Genomic DNA, 17,564 nt, shown 5'->3' on the forward strand with positions numbered 1-17,564 from the left:
TATTTCTAACTGTTGTTTGCACCAAGAGACAATCGATACACCTTTTAAAATAAAAAATGTAACAATTTTAGGACTAGGGAAAAGTCAAGAGAGTTCAGCAACAAAAGCAATTCAACCTAGCTGTTCCTAACTATGCTTCCACTCAAAACACAAGCATCTGTACGAAACACTCCAAAGAAACTTGACATATCAATTTCCAGCGTAACTCTGCAGAAACCTACCTGGCTCAACTACAGGAAGAAACAGGATAGTGTTTTACTTGAGCTGCTTAGTCTTGGTGTCACTGCTCTTTCCAAAAGATAGACAAGCTCATTTAAAATTAGCACTGCTACCCCTATGCAGTGGCATAATGCAATACACGCATGAAACGCTCCCGTGCTCTCCTAACACATCTAACAGACAAGGGTCTTCTGCCACACTGCTCACAAACTGAAATCCATCACACAGACTCTGAGTTGTTTTTCTAACCCCTCACCCTCCATGTCTATGTCTTCCTCCATCTTCATAAAGCAAGTTCCTCAGAGCAGCTTTGTTCCCCTTGTAACACAATGACGTCAGTATTTCCTTCCCATTTATGGAAGGCAGTCTGGAATACAGAGGTTATTATCCATATTAACAAGTACTGAGGTGTGGTAAGAGGAGACATATAAAGCTGAACAGCTAGTGTTGGAGGCTGGGAATGTTCTTTACGTACACTTTTTTTACTTCACGTTTGGGCATTTTGATGTTTTTTACTTCAATTTAGCTCCAGTTTGAGCCCATACACTAAATGCCAATTAGAAGCTGAAGCACATCCTCTGCTTCAGCTTCACGTGAAAGTGATTCAGCTTGTGGGCTACAAGACTGCTGTGTAATGCAAACCTGGGCACAGTAAGAGGAAAGAATGAAGACTTGCTTCAAAAATGCACTCCAGATCTGAACAAAAACATTAACGTAGATGCACTCTGAAACCATGAGAACTAAACCATGATTTAAAACTTTGATTGCTATTCTACCTTTTACTATTTTAAATCCTTGGTTTCTTCAAGAAGCAAAGCTATATCAGCTCCAACATGACCTGAAAAAGAAGCTAAAATTTTAGAATTGTGATCTGTATTTAACTAGATTTTGCAGAAATAGAGTATCAAGCCTTGAGAATTTTTGTGCATGCTTCAAACGGAGTAAATAAAAGAGGCTTAAAACTATCTCCTTGGCTTAGAAAGTTGACCACACCATGAAGATAATATGGTTTCAGGGTTTCCATGCTGATGTTAAACAGATCAGGACTGCTTATCTCTATAATTAAACTCATACCTTTCATGTAGCTCTTACACAATATATACGTATATATTTTAACTCATATATATATGAAAGAAATTTAAAGTCTGAGACTTCTAGATAGCTCAGATGCATTTAGCAATAGGTCAACTGCATGAAGTAAAAGTGTTTCTATTTTACCAGTGGCGAAACTAAAACATAGAAAGATAAGCACTGTCATTACGGAAAGAAAAACATTAGTGCTTTATTATGTTTCAAAAACTCACCAAACATACATGGAAATCAGAAACTGATTACATAAAGAGGCTTTTAAACACAGAAGAAAAAATACTTATATCCAGTAATATTTTCAAGAAGAGTACAACGGGATATGACAAGATTTAAGGATTTCAGAATCATGCAAAAACTCATAGTGCAAGATTTTTCCTCCCACACACTTGTTACATTTCAAATTTGCGTTTCACTGAATCGACTAACATTCTCTATCAACTGAATGTCTACTAGATGCTGAAAGAATGAAAACTGCTGAGCACACTATAAATAAATACCACATAGTTATAGAAGGTCCTTCCAAATTACAGCTCAAATACATCCATCACCCTCATTTTCATCATACAGTTCAGGCACTGTACCGTTAAGACATTATAGCTGCTTTTCCTACACCTGAGCTAGATCTCTCAGGGCTGCTAGCATTTGAAGAGAAGGAAATGAGCAGAAAAAGTCCATGAGCAGAAATACTGGAGCCAGTGTTCATTATGAGTTTGCATTACATGGATGACTACTCTTAGTGTTTAAGATTGTACAAAGCTCTAAAGTTATTTCTGTAGTAACACACGAGTTCTCTCACATCTTCTGGTCATTATCCAAGAACATGCAAACTCACCATGAGTACATGTAGAGCCTCCTCCTTTTACCTAGTTACTTATTGACTTTCATTTATTTATTTTTTTAAGATCTTGATTATCTGTGATACGTTTATCTCACTGGTGAAGCAAGCTTAAAGTTTTGAACCTGCTGTGAAGAGAGACGAATCACAGAGTGGTCATACTGTTTACTTTCAGAAGGTAACAGTAATAAGAAGAAAAAAGGGTTGTTTTTTCTGTGTAGCATGCACACATGATGGGAATGAAGGAAACAATCGTAATTATGGCATATACTCACATAGTAAGGTTCAGCTTCCCTTTCAGTTATCTCATCCTGATACAGAGTGAAACAGGTTGGTATTCGGCCAAACCACACATCTCGAAGTACATCTTTGTCATCTGTCATTCTTCCAATGGACAGTGAAGCACATGTAGATCAGCTTGTTTCTTCAGCTAGAACTGCAAGCCTGCTCCCCCCGAAAGAAACAAGTCATCACTACTGCAAATACAGCACCTCCTTAAAGGTTCTCCCATAACTACACTACTGCAAGCATGATTAGCACTGTCACGGAAAAAGTTAAATGCATTAGTTTGTACAAAGAAGGGGACAAGTTAAGGCCTCCGAGTTAACACTTTCCCAGTTACAAACACACGGTGGACGACGAGTAAATGACCATTTTCTAAGACTGCATCACGCCTCAGCCGTAGAGGCAAAGGGACCCTTCCCGTCACCGCCTTACAGTCACCCCGCAGCTCCCACACCCCCCCGAGGCTCCGGCTTTACCGCGGGAGCCGGCCCGGGACCCGCGGGCAGCCAGCAGAGCCGGTGTCCGCAGACGACCGGGAGGCCGGGCAGCGGCGGGGACAGCGAAGCGAGCAGGTCTCTCGCTGGCGGGGCCGCGACCAGGCCCGTGGGGAGGGGATCACCAAAGCCCCAGGAACGGGCCCCAACACCGCCCTCCGCCGCGCTGAGAGCCGGGGGCGCCCCCCTGGCCCGACGCCCGCCCGCAGGTTCGGGGCGGCGGCCGCCCTCGGGCGCCGGCAGCAGCGGCCCGGCCAGGCCCGGCGGGTTCCCCCTGCCTCCGGGGCGGGCGCCCGAGGTGAATCAGCAGCGAACCAGGCCGGACCGAAGAGTGCTACGGCGGCACCCCCGGCGTGCTCTCCCCGGGCAACGGCAAGGCCGGGGGGCGGGCCGCGGCGGCCCCGCCCCAGCCCGCCGGGGGCGCGCGGCATTCCCCGGGAGGAACCGGGCGGAAGGGCCGGCCGCGGGCAGCCCCGCCAGACCGGGACGGGAGGAGGGGGGACGGAGGGGAACAGCCGTTACCTCAGTCGCGAGCCACTCCACCTGCCCGCGCGGGGGGAGGGGGGGGAGCGTGCAGCGCTCCAGGCAGGAACTGAACCTCGTCCCCGCCTCCCGCAGCGGCCACGCCCCCTCGGCCCCACCTCTCCGGCGCATGCGCTGTCCGCCGCGCGCCTTCCGCCCGGCTCCCGGCTTCCCAGCGGCGCCGGAAGCCGGAAAGGAGGCGGGTTTGAGGTCTCTGGGCGGGAAGGCGGTACCGGGCACCGCCGTGGCGGTGGGACCGAATCGGTCCCGCAGCCGTCCCCCCGCAGTGAGGAGGCGGCGGCGGCCAGCCGAGCCCCCTGAGCTGGGGGGCCGCTGCGCGGCAGCTGGGCCCGGCCCCGCTCCTGTGAGGCGTCCGCGGAGTCGCAGGGCGGACGGGCGGCGCTTCTGCTCGCGCGCAGGAGCCGGTGGACGTTAAAGCTGGAAGCGTCGGGTGCTCACGGGGGTTAAACTCCCTTCTGGTGATTGTGAGGACAATCTGACCACGTAAGGTCTCCGTCCCCTCTTACCCGACTGTCCTTCTCTCCCGTTGTTCGTGTAGCAGGTGTTACACGCCGTGATTTTGCACCATGATCACAGGAGGGTGAGGAGCACCCCCTGCCACCAGGGATATCTCCCACGTCCCGCGGCACCACTCTGGATCAGTTTTCACCGGCCCAATAGGTGCGAGTTCACAGCGAATTCCATCCCTGCCTTTTCAAGAACATCTCCTGTAATTCTGTCACTCTCCCATCCCCAGCTCGCTGTCCTGCAATTGTAGGAGCGAACAGCAAGAACATCACTTTTGGAGCGGGAGGGAACATCGTAATTCCAAAGAAGATCGTAGCTTCCTTGCTACTATGTGTCACGCACTAGCAGTCGTCAAAGTTGGGTTCTTCCGTGGCAAGACGTACAACTGCAGCAAACAGGTATTTTCCAGCTGTTACCTTGGCAGTTAACATTTGAAAGAAAACTGATAAAAGTTCGCGTTTGCCTGATGTGGATGGCGCGCGCGGCAATTTCAGTAGTGCAATGTTCTTGCTATGCTGGATCGTGGCCACCAGATGTCAGGCAGTGGCCACTGCTGCTGAAGGTGTCGTAATAACTGACTTTTTGTGGGTTTGTCCAAAGACTGGTATTTTAATGAATTTGTATGTTGCTGATTGAGCCGTATAATTTGGGGAATTTTAGTATTTTTTTCAGTCATCTGAAAGATTAGGGAAGTCTGAAGAGCTTGTTTTTTCCAGTTTAAATAAGTTTGTCATTATAACCTCTTTTTGATAAAACATACTATTCTGAACATGGAGCCCTATCATAAATTCATAGGAAAAAAGCCTTTTTTGTTAATGGTCTATAAGCCAAAAATTTGGCTGTGGGACTTCTGTGATTTGGGATGTACACAATGAAACTTTGCTTATCTTCTCTCCAAGGGTATTTGCAGCACTTTAATTAAAAAAAACAGGCAAACTGGTATAAACCTGGAGTAAACTTCACACTTGGTGTGGTCTACCCCAAAGCATAGGGAAAGGCGGCACATAGCACATACTTTGTTGCGAGGGCTTTAGCCTCTCAAACGACCAGGTCCCTTATGCTCCTAAATATAGGCAACTTATGCTTGCCTTGGGTGCAGGAATTGGGCAGCACCTCTAAAGGGCACGCTAACGCTGTGATCATGGAAGGGGAGGGGTTCCTCCAGAAGTATTCCCTGTGCAGTCACAACAGTTCAGCTGGCGTGGATGGTTGGAAACGACTGCCTTGCAAGCCTGGAATGGCAGAAACTTCTGGGTGCAGGAGGACACTTCCATGGAGACCTGCACAGAACTGATCCACGATTACAAAGGCATCCATCCCACAATGGTCATTGCTACAAGCTTCTCTGGATTTCTGCAAGGAACCCCCTTAATGCTGTCACAGGTCTATTGAAACCTGTCTGATGAGGCTGCATTGGCTGGTGGAGCTGCTGCAAGGTGCCAGCACCACTGAAGATAAAGAAAGGTAGTTTTCCCTGGTTACAAGATTTACCAACTTTCAGAAAGCTTTGCACATGTGGATTTCCCTACAGGAAATCAAGGAGAACCACATATTTATTCTTTGCCCTTTTCTCCTGTGAGCTCCTCAGAGTTCTTCTATAGCAAAGGCTTGTTTCAATTGTGCTGAAGGATTGGACCGATCATTGTAGCAGCATTGCTAAAGATAATGCCAGCTTGTATTGAAAAGAAAATGGCCCAGCAACATCCACTGGCACAACCGCTCTCACTCATTTTTTTCTCATGAGCAGGAGGAAGTCTGCCAGCACTGCTATTAGCAATAATACTGGTAGAGTGTATAGACTGAGGATGTGACCCATTCTTGATGCTGCCTGCGCTTACCTCCTGAGGTCATAACCTCTACTGCTACAGCTCTTGAAGCAAACCATTGGCCAGCTAGACTGTGTAATCAGCATTCTGTTGATTACTAATGATAACTACCAAACAGATTAAACATTTACTTTTGCATTATTCTCTCCTGTATAGTATAAGAACCGTGGGCACCTGACTCAGGCATACGGATTCCATAGGCTGAAACCTGAACACCATTGAGTGCCCAAGTCTTTTGCTGGATCTAGGTACAAGATGCTAGGTAGGGAATAAAACACAGTAAGTTATAAAGTGAGATAATTTGCTATTTAGAGTATCTTCCTATTTAAACATCCTAGCAAACTGCTGATGTAGTTATCAGACGCAGAGGCAGCTAGATACATTGTAAAATCTGTGTGAGATTATAAAGACAATAGTTCTATAGGCAAATGAGACTCTGATGACGAACTTAGTTGTAAGTAAATACATGACATATAATGTAACTACTGAACAAGTAAAGTAAACCTGAAGCAAATGCCAACTTTGCTATTAATATGACTATAAATAATGAATCTGAATCCAAACATTAAAAATAATTGCTAGGATGGAATGTCAAAACAGGTACAATAAAAAAGGAATTACCTCCTTTGGCATATTGTTTTCCACATTGTTATCTAATGCTTCAAGTTGCATCATCACTCAGCAGAATGGACCAGCCTAAATTGGAAGGGGAAGAGTTCGACAAACATATTTCCAGTTCCAAAGATCCTCAGGCCATATTCCCCCATTTTAAACGTCATCATCAGGCAACACGCAGTGAGTCATTGCCTAATGGCACCTGAATCAAAACACCTGTTAGTGAGCACATACGGAATGTGAAGATGCTTGTAAAGAGCAAGATTATAATTAAAGATGCATTAATTCTAACAGAAATAAGAGAAATGGAACAGATGGTTTACATATTTGTGGGCAGGTTTTTTTTTTGTGTAATGGTAGTGGAGACGAAGATTTGTAAACAGATTCACTGTATAATTTAAGTTGGAAGGGACCTTTAGAGTCCTTTTCTGACCTCTAGGCCAACACCTCTTCTCAAACCAGGAGTAGCTACAAAGTTAGATCATGTTGGTGAAGGCAAATAATGCCAACGTTTGGTTGCTGAAAACTTGCCTGAAAAAAAAATGTGAAATAGTATTTCCCTGTATATTTTGCTATAACTGGGAAAACTGATGCTCATTGCTTTGACCACATGGAACGAATTTAATGCTGCTTTCATAGAACTGGTATTTTATAACACCTACACATACACAAAGTAGGGATCATTCATTTGTATAACAAAAAACCCTGGCAGGTGAACAAAAAATTCCTTTTATTCAGGCCTGGCTCCTCTTGTGTAAAATTCTGACTCCATTAAATCAATGGCAAACCACACAAAGGTATGTGAAACTTATTCCAGTGTTACTTTATTAGGAACTGCTCAGCAGTTCCCTTATTTTCCCTAACAATTTTTGATAGAAAGCAAAACATATTTTGTTTTAATTTCTTAGCTATTGTCTTTTGAGTATGTAAACAAAAACAGATTGTGAGAATCATTAATGTACACCTTTTAACATGCAACAGTGAGTAAGAGTCAAATGAAACTCATAATGCTGCTATTTATATCTAGCTAAATAGTTCATTGTTGCCTACTCCCAGTGAAGAATTAAGTTGATTAATTACATGAGAAGCTGATTCATTCATCTGAGACCTGTCTGGAAATAATACAAGTACCATGTCTAATGTTTTCCAGATAAGATTTCAATTTATATGTTTGTGGAAGCAAACACATCCAATAGTGATTTTAAATTCACTAAAAAGTCTTTTTAAGTTTAAACCCCTTAATACACTTCATTAATGGAGAAACAAAGATATATCAGAGCTTCAGAACTGCAGTTAACAAGACAAAATTCCCTGCCCATACAAGTCACCACGGCTTCAGAAAAGTTATTTTCTGTTCTCAGTAAAGCTGTCTTTCTATTGCATCTGACCTAGACTACAGTTTCTTTCTTAGCTTTCTGAAAGGAAATACTTCTGATTTGTAATAAAACACATGATTTCTCTATTCCAGACAAAATTGGTTTTGTGGTATGACTGGCTGATCTTCAGCAGTTTTACCCAAGGAAATAATTTTTCTCAGTGATTCCAAATTCACTTTGTATTCCCAGCAGAAAAAAGATGAGAATCATCAGGAATCATCATTTTACTGCCTTTTGAATACCAGGCATTCCTCTTTGATAAGTGACAGTACTTGACAGAGTAAGTATTACTTGGTTAACATGCAGAGGGGTGAAAATCTAGCTAGGTGAACAAATGGCTGTTGGCACTTTCTTTTGAGGCTGCTTACCTGTAGAAGCCCTTTACGTTGCCCTCCAAATTCCTTGGTGGTTTCATCCCCAGCCATGTGTGGCTTTCCTAATTTGATTCTTGCATGCCTGGGTGATGCTGCTAGATTTCCTGGTAGCCTGTCCCTGCTTCCACTTTCTGCATGCTTCCTTTCTGTGTCTGAGCTCAGCTAGGAATTCCCTTTTCAGCCAACCTAGCCTCTTGCCATATCTGCCCATCTTCTTGTGCAATCACGATGGGACATTCTTGTGCTTCAAGGAGATTTTATTTGAAGATCAGCTGTAATGGGATGCTCCCCAGAGACTCCTGCCTACCAAGGAAGGAATCCTTGACCTGACCAAGATGAAGTCCGCTCTCCTGAAGTCCAGGTCTTTACTCTGCTATGTACCTTCCTTGCTTCCCTTAGCATCTTAAAATCAACCTGTTTCTCCACTTCTTTTTAGGCTTTGATCTCCATACCCTGATGAACCTGCTTAAAAGCCTTTCTCAATAGATTAGCAAGACTGTTGGGAAAGATGCTCTTGCCTCTCTTTCTCACGCTGGTGCCATCACTCCCTACCAGGCCTTGCTCCCAGAAGACGATCCATGGGCACGGAAGCCAAAGGCACTGCCTGTGACACCAGCCACACTGGCTTTGATCTACGAGATACATCTTCTCATACTGAGCTCATCTCCTTGACTGGTAGGATCAAAAAGGAACAGCACCTTGGCCCCTTTACCATAGCTTAAAGCACAGCAGTCATCTTTGATCTGTTCAAGGTCTCTTGGCAGCAGCACTTGTGGCCAGATGGGTAAGCAGAAATAGATAGTAATAGTCCAAAGACCCCACCAGTCCTTCTGTGGTGTCCCACATCGGGGTCCAGGACAAGCAATCAACTTCCCGACAGCAGGTCTGTCCTGCAGGTGGGTGCTCTGGCTCCTCAAGAAGGGAGTCTCAACCACTGTTACCCATTACTTCATCCTTATGGTGCTGGTTCCATCCAGTTTGGGATTTTTGTTGGATACCCCTGGAATTCTCCATGAACTTCTCTAATTTTAGCTATCCCTCCAAACTTTCCTTCTCGCATAAATTTTACTGTTTTGCTGTATATAATAGCTCATCAATAAATATTTTAAATAAGAACAATCTTCTTGGAGATGTTTAAGGAAGTCCATAGCTTGTTTCATCTCATATTGATTATTCTTACTCTTTCTGTTGGTCTATGACAACTTTTTTTTCTCTCAACCCCTAAGTATATAGTTTCCTTGATAACCTATTGGGAAGGGCATGGTTATAAAGACTGCATAAACTTCAGCTTACTCATTCTCCTTCATCTACTTTTTTGTAGACCAGCTTGTAGATAACTCCCTAATTATTGTTTATTGGTGGCAGAAATTCACTGACCTGCATTCTCAGAGCCACTCTCTGCACTTGTTTTAAATATTGCGTCCTTATTCTCTGTGATCGCAACTGATTATCATGGGAAAAGCAAATGCTGACTAACAGCTCTGCCACTTCATGTTTCTACTCCCTGGGACTCCCGATAACTGGTTTGTTTCATCAGGCTGTTTCAACACCTCCTCTTTTGGATAACTTTTCATGGGGCAGGGCAAGGTTTAGATTCATCCAAGAAGAGGACAGAGCTGGTGGCTGCACAGAGCGGTGCCGGCTGATGGATTTCACAGGGTCTTCACACAGACCAAAGGGCTTTGTAATATACAGGAGACAGGAGGAGGAAGTGACTGGTAAACATAACTATGAACAGTTTCAATTTCCTAGTAATGCTTCTGTATTATCTGCAGATATATAGGAACAGTTATGCTTTTAATTACATCTGGTCAGCTTAATATTTAATTGCAGATTCTTTAGCACCTACCTAGGTTATAGAAGACTGGGTAGCTCTTGCATTTGTCACAGGACACTCATATCCCACAGCAATTTAATCAGCTGTGCTTACGCTTCAGTCTTTAGTGTTTTGGTTTTAGACTAAATTGGTGAAGATAGATACTTGCCTTCCTGCATGCTTGTACGTTTCCCAGCTCATCTGTTAGTATAAATAATAACAAATAACCAATAATTATGTATTTAATTTCCAGGGCTACTGATTAAGTAATATACTTGGAATCTCTATAAAATAATTAATTTTAAATTTTCATAGAATCATAGAATGGTTTAGGTTGAAGGGACCTTAAAGATCATCTAGTTCTCACCCCCCTGCCATGGGCAGGGACACCTCGCACTAGACCAGGTTACTCAAAGACCCATCCAGCCTGGCCTTGAACACTTCCAGGGAAAGGGCATCCACAACTTCTCTGGGCAACCTGTTCCAGTGGCTCACCACCCTCACAATAAAGAATTTCTTTCTAATATCTAATCTAAATCTCCCCTCTTTCAGTTTAAAACCCTTACCCCTCTTCCTACCGCTACACTCCCTCATAAATTTTGTGGTAGTTTCTGCCTTTCTTCTTAAAAACTGAAAGAGAAAAATCGTTTTCAAGCTTAAGCCATGCTGGCTGGTAGATTTCTGTGAGAATATGATGAAAATACAATAGAATGGCATTGCTGATTTAGTCAAACTTAAATTAAAATTATTCTGTAAGGTGAAAAGTTTCCAAATTAATTTCAACCTAGAGAATAATTAAAATTTAGATCAGGATGCAAAGTAAGAACATGGATATAGCTTAGCTTTTGGGCAACCATAGAAGTGTAGCAGTACTATGCACATTAACTAGTGGAAAACTGGAAAGCAAGGGAAACAAAGCCATAAAATATTAACCTGGAAATATAACCATTGCAGCAAAGCTATACCTACTCAGGAAAATGTAAGCACATCTTGATATTAAGCAGTAAGTTAACAATATGCCAGTATCATAGTCCTAATGCCTTGTTATGATGTTAATTTTGATATCTTTTAATTAAATTGATTTATGATCATCTTAGTATACCTTTAAATTGTGACTAAAGGAGAACAGAGTGCTAGAATTAGCATTCTGGGGTTTTTTTGGTTTTTTTTGTTTGTTTGTTTGTTTGGGGTTTTTTGGGGTTTTTTTTTGTTGTTTTTTTTTAAAGTTAAACTCCAGAGGAGCTTGGAGTCCCCAATGCACAGAGCAGCACGATTCTGCCTATCAATGGCATCCTGCCCTTGTGAGAAGCAGCATCTCCCACCTCCCATTCAGTTTCTGTTAGTCTGCAGATGTACATGATGGAAGATGGGAAAGGGAAAGAAAATTTGCCACAATGTAGAATGTTCTTTCCTTGGAGTAGCATCCACAGCATTTGTTTCAGTGTAGTAATAGAGTCCATTTTCTCATAGCTATTTTATCTTCCCTGTTACAGTTTCAGGAAGGAAAAAACTACTTATTGGAAGACCTCAGATACCAAACAAATGCTGTAGCGAACCAATGTTGACATTAGGGAGCTGGTATAAAAAACATAGCGTACGCATAGTGTTTACAGATTTTAGTGTTCAGCTTGAGACCAGGCATAGAATCTTTATGTAAACTTTTTGTTCAAACTGGCAAGTCCAGAGACTATGAGATGAAAAATGTACAGAGGAAACATTAATCTTTTACTGGGAGGCAGAAGAACACAATTCTTGGGTACTCAGAGCAAGACTGAGGTGGGTTGTAGGTGTTGTCTTGGCTTTGTACTGACACTGCACTTCAATGAAGGGTAGTTATCATTAAGAGAAAAGTAACATCAGCTTGTCATTAGCAGAATGAGAAAAGCACTTAGTAGGTAACAGAGAAGGAAACCCCCGAAAGAAAGGTTTTCTGTGGGACAATTATTTTTTTTCTGTGAACTGATTGAAGGAATGAAAACTACTACCATGGTTGTATTAGCAAGCATAGAAGTGATTCCTACACTGGAAACTCCTGAACATTTCATAACTGAAATCTATTTGGCTATCTGCCTGGACTCACGGGCTGCACCTAGCTGGTATTAAAATCAAACAGAGCACTCTCACTGTTAGTATCACGATGGGAGTATTATGTGGAGGTAGTAACTAATGCAGAAGTAGTTCACTTCTACATTAAAAAAAAAAAAAAAAAGAAAAAAAAAAAAGATGGCAGCGGATAGCACTGTAATACTCCATGTTATAATTAAAGATCACATGCTACACCTTGGCCATGTTGTGGGACACTTCTAATGGGTAAGCACTGAAGTTATACAGCCCTATGAACTACATACATGACTTATTTTGTTTGTTTCCTTTAAGCTGTAGGATTCTAATGTGAAAGCCTCTTTAAAGACCCAAAGATGGGTTGCAGGACTCTTCTTTGAGTAGCTTACAGAAGGTGTGTGGGTAGCAGGGGTGTGTATATGACGCCTTCCACCTATGTGAATATATCCGCGACTCAAAGGCTCTAACAAATCGTTTGCATTTTACAGCAACAATAAGAAACCATGCTAATATTGAATTGAATAATTGAATATGCTAATTTACCATTACAAATTCTATCCACTCCTATCTGCTGTGGGCTAGTCAGTCTAAGGAATAAAAATCTTACTTAGAGTATCAATGGGTTCGGCAGAACTATCCATGAATAACTGGATTATAAATTATGCCAAAGCTATCAGAAGAATGAAGGTGAAATCTTGACCCTGACAAGGGTCCCATGCGTTTTTGACTTGATCTGATCATTAGCTAGCACCTAAGAGATGGGCACTGCATGCTTTCAACAGAGGTACCAGCTCACAGATGGAGTTAAATGCCAAAGATCCCAAATTGGACCATGATGGGAAGGAGACACCTTGAAATGAGACCAACACAGAAAGCTGAAGTACTGCCTGAAGTAACCATGCGGTGTGTACAAGAAATTCAGAGCATGAGGTTATATAAATTCATCCCTACTCCAAAATGTCCCTTAGAGCCTGAGGTGCCTCCATCTACTTCAGCTCCAGCACCTGCATGCTCACCTGAGTGATTCCGCAGGCAATCCAGCCATACGGCCGCCAGACAGACCAGGGTAAGTCATGGCAACTGGCATACCAGTAACGTTGACTAAGTGAAGGTTGCTCTTTGAGCCTGATTGATGTTTTGCTCCACCTACCAGGTACATAAGGCAGTCCCAAAAATTCTTCTTGGCTTCCAACTTTACTTCTTGGTTGAATCTGAAATCCCTGGCACTTGCTTCCAGATTCCTTAGTCCTAGTCTCATTTGATCGCTGCTTGCTATTTTTCCAAAGTCCTTCCCTGTGATATGGACTTGCTGATCTTTATGGGGTCTGCCCTGCTATCTGTTTTAAGGGTTTCTTGGCTTCTCTGGCCTCCTATTTATTGCTGTGGCTGCAATTCTGGATGGGATGTTCCTGAGATAATTTAGTTCCTAGCCTTGGCCTTCCCTGGTCATAATATTTAGTTTCATTTCCCATTTTTGATTCCAGTCTGTCTGTAACCACCAGGAATGATCACCCACATCCCACCATGTCTGATAATTTACTGAAGACATGTATTTATGCCTTTTTTTTCCAAGGCATGGGATGGGACTTGCTCCCTCTCTTCAAATGTAGCCACAGAACCCATAGTCTTGTTCAGCCAGAAGGAAAATATCAGTGGTGATATGACTGTGAGGTGGAACTTCCCATTGTAGGTAGGATATTCCTAAATTAAGGCTACCATTTCCATCCCTATTTCTACATTGTACCTTGAACTCTTGGAAGAAAAATGGAAATCAGCATAGCATCTTGTACAGAGCCTGCTATTATTGTGTGCATTAAACAAGACCCAAATATGCCACCCACAGTGAGTCCCAGAGGAGATTTAGGCCAAGGAATACCTAGTTTTTAGCTCCTTGTCAGACTTAGGCAAGAAGCAGGCACACAACACGCAGTCCTGTGAAGACTGAGGCAGCTCTGGGCATGTGGAGAGACGAATCCCTAAGTACCTTAGGCACTTTCAAGACAAACGGAGGCACCCCTGGAATTTAGGTGCCTGTAGGGTTAGGTGTCAAATGAATGTGGGATTTCAGGACCATAGTTTGTGTCTTACGTGTTTTATGTGGGACAGAGGAAGGATTTTGGCCCCTGCATACTTCATTGCTCTTTTATCACCAGCTCCAAAGTGTGGGAATCCAAACCACTCTTCATTTATTCTCACAACTAATTACCTGAATCTCAAATATTTGCTTGCGTGTACTGTTTCTAGAGGAAATGTTAAACCTCTATTGTACTGGAAAAGAAGATAAAGTATTTAGTGACAAAGATGATGACAGTCTATTCCATTTTTCTATAATTTGCTTATGGGCTTTAGATTGTTTTTTCCACATATATTGTGCTATACATTGGAACAGTTTTATATTAGAACAGTGTTTCTGTTTTGAAACAATAAAAAGGGAGGATCAATTATTTGAATAAATAGTGTTATCTCAACTTGTGTGTTACTTAGTTTCTGTAACAGCCTCAGATTTTGAGTATGTATTTGATTCTTACTGTAATTCCAAAATTTGCATGTTTCTGTAGTTTTTTGTAAGTCTCACAGTGTGCAGCTAGGAGGATATTGAATATGACAAAGTCTAATCTAGATACCAAATCATCATCTTTTTCACCATGTTGGAATGAAACCAAACAGGAGAAGGATAATTTATTGCATAATATCTTTCCATGATAGGAATTACTATGAACTGTTGCAAAACTGTGCTGGTTCAGATAAAAGCTAGACGGACTTGTTCTGTTGCATGTGTCAGGACTGCTGACATAAACATGACCATCCTTTAAAGTTCCCTAAATGACCGGCTAATTCTAATGATTTTCTGTCTTAACTAATGGTCTTAGAAATGCCATTCCTGAGAGAAGAGGTCCAAATCTTCTAAATAAGACTAAGAGCAAGTACTGCTATGAGCCTCTACAAATCTGTTTGGATCGAGATTGCATGTTGTTCTGATCTTGCCATATTTAACACCGAGACTTTAACTTTGGCCGAAGTTTGAACAAGTATTATCAACCAAATCCCTTTCACCTACTTCTGAGAAATCAGGATATTGTGTATCGGGATACTGTAGTGTATGTTAGCACTGCAGCACAAATGCTGAATATCTCAAAGCTGATGTTGCATGCTTATTTCTTATATGTGTTACTCCAGAGAGATACTTAACTCTGCGCATTTTCTAGCTACTCTGTGATAATAACGCTGGTCCAGACCCTGGCAAAATAATCTAAAAGGATTTGAAAAGGTGCCTGCCTTGGACTTCTCCTTTTTTTCTGTTCTGTAATTTAAATTGGATGTTTTCAGGCCATACATGAATTTTTTTTGGTGTGGAATGAAGTAGCACAGGTCGCTGAACATACCCTTGGCCATCTGGCCTGCCAAGAACTACAGGTACCAACTGGGTACGGTGACAGGGAGAGGAGACACAGGGACTGCAGTGGCTCAGACTCCTTTCTCCCCAGTGCTGTTTAGCTGAAGTGGCTCACCAATACTGATTTAGTCACCTTTGCTTCAGCACAAGCGAATCCAAATTATAACAGACCTAAATGGAAATGTAGAATACATGCTTAGTAATGTATTTATCTGGGTTCTTCTATGGTGAATGTCATAAAATGCCACGGTTATGCCACTTGTGGATCTCTAGTCAAGCAATTAGAAAGAAATAGTCTTAGGCTAAAATACAAGAAGAGGTATAGATATTCGTATCTTTGCAGTCTATAGCCAGTGTTCAAAAATCCTATCCCGATACAGGAAACAGGACCTCCTGCTTTATTTCTAGCCATCCATCAAGGACGGCATGCTACCTATTATCAGGTCTCCTGTGTCTGCTTTTGGAGAGAGTTGAAACCCAATTGGATGTGGTCCTGAGTAACCTGCTCTTGCAACCTCGCTTGAGCAGGGGGGTGCACCAGACAACAACCTTCAGAGGTCCCTTCCCACCTCAAGTATTCTGTGATTCTATGATTTCTACGCTTATATAAATTGCTTTACCAAAACTGACATTTTTTCCTTGATCCCATATGCATTTCCTAAGGGTACAACCATTCATCTTTCCAGTTCTATCCAATTTTGTCATGACACATAGTTAATTTTGGGAAAAATCACTTTCTTTGTTAATCACTAGCCAAGTAAATCACACACCACTAAGGAAAATAACTGAATTTGCCCCCCTCCCTCCCCCCCAACAGGTGTATATCTTGTTTTGGGTAAAACAGTAGTACAGGTAGGGCTGAGCTGCTCAGCCAAACCCCTTCCTTATTTTGTCTTCCCCTGCCTTTCTCACATCCGTGAGATGTGAGATTTCTCACATCCTTTCTCACATCACGTTTTCTGAATCATTGTCCTCCTGCCGTAAAAACCCCAGCATTAATTTATGTCCATCTCAATTGATGTAGCGTTTGTTAATTATTGGCTGATTATGACTATTTTAATAGTGAATTTCAAGTTTTTCCAGCATGAAGACGTTTATTATTTCATGTTAGAAAAAAATTAGCAGACAAATGTCTGTTAGCACACAATTATAACCTCTATGTCCCATCAGTAGCAAGCAAAATCAGAACAAAAACTCCTCATACCAGACAAAAGCATGCTGGTTAGTTACAATTTAGGACAGACAGTATCTGTCAGCGCAGAACAGTTAAGTCTCCTGAGGAGAGCTGGAGAAGACCTTAGGCTCATTTAAGAGAAGATACCAAAAAGCACCGTGAAGACTCATGGGACCACCACGTCCTGGCTTGGGCTGGCCACGATACGACCTGAGATGATCCTCCCCGTTGCAAGACGGCAGAGGTGCATGTCCCAGCCTGACCCTTCCCGCAGGAACGGCTCTGCCTCCCCCACAGGATCACTTCGCCCTTCTCGGCGGGATAAAGAACCGGCGCGACGCTTAAAGCCACTTTATTCCCAGGGAGAGGGACAAGCAGTTAATTAATTAATTAATGTTGCCGGCACCGGGACAAAAAGCAGCGCTGCAGGGTTCGGGGTGCGCTGGCTCCCTTGGAGCCCCCTCGGCTCCCCGGGAGGACGGGTCGGGCCGGGGGGGGGGACGCGGAGCCCCCGGCTCTGCCCCTGCGCGGTGCGGGCGGGCAGCCTTTTCCCCGCCGCTTGCACAAGTGTCCGGGGCGCGGGGCACACCTGAGGGTTAGCAGAAAACAACAACAAGATAATGGCCCCTAATGCGCACCCTGGGCACGGATCACAGGCGGGCCGCTCCCTTCCTGTGCGACCGGCGGGGAGCCTGCCGCGCCGCGGCTCCTTCGGCGGGGAGGGACCGACGCGGCCGGCGGTGGGCAGGGAGGGAGGGAGGGAATTGCCTTATTAAACGCATACACCGAGGCGGGCGGCTGCCACCGCCGCCCCGTCCATGCCCGCCGAGAGCCCGCAACCGCCGGCCGCGCCGCGCTCCCCCTGCTGCCGCTCCTGCCCCGGCTGCCGGCGGGAGGGCACCGCCGCCGCCCGCAGCCCCGCCGCCGCCTCCCGCCGCCGCGGCGCGGAGCCCGGC

The 17,564-nt window shown here is 43.7% G+C and overlaps 1 protein-coding gene across 1 annotated transcript in view; it reads right to left on the reverse strand.

The window, feature by feature from the left end:
* Nucleotides 1-3,574, reverse strand: part of ATG5 (autophagy related 5) — a 71,684-nt gene extending 68,110 nt beyond the window's left edge. Inside the window, exons 1-2 of the mRNA XM_074150401.1 lie at nucleotides 3,445-3,574; nucleotides 2,419-2,587 (exon numbers count right to left, since the gene is read on the reverse strand). Of these exons, the coding sequence (XP_074006502.1) occupies nucleotides 2,419-2,526 (108 nt within the window). The 5' untranslated portion in view covers nucleotides 2,527-2,587; nucleotides 3,445-3,574. The remainder of the gene's footprint in view (nucleotides 1-2,418; nucleotides 2,588-3,444) is intronic.
* Nucleotides 3,575-17,564: the final 13,990 nt, after the last annotated feature.

This window comes from Numenius arquata, chromosome 7 (genome assembly GCF_964106895.1).
Source record: "Numenius arquata chromosome 7, bNumArq3.hap1.1, whole genome shotgun sequence".
In the NCBI taxonomy this organism is placed as follows: Eukaryota; Metazoa; Chordata; class Aves; order Charadriiformes; family Scolopacidae; genus Numenius; species Numenius arquata.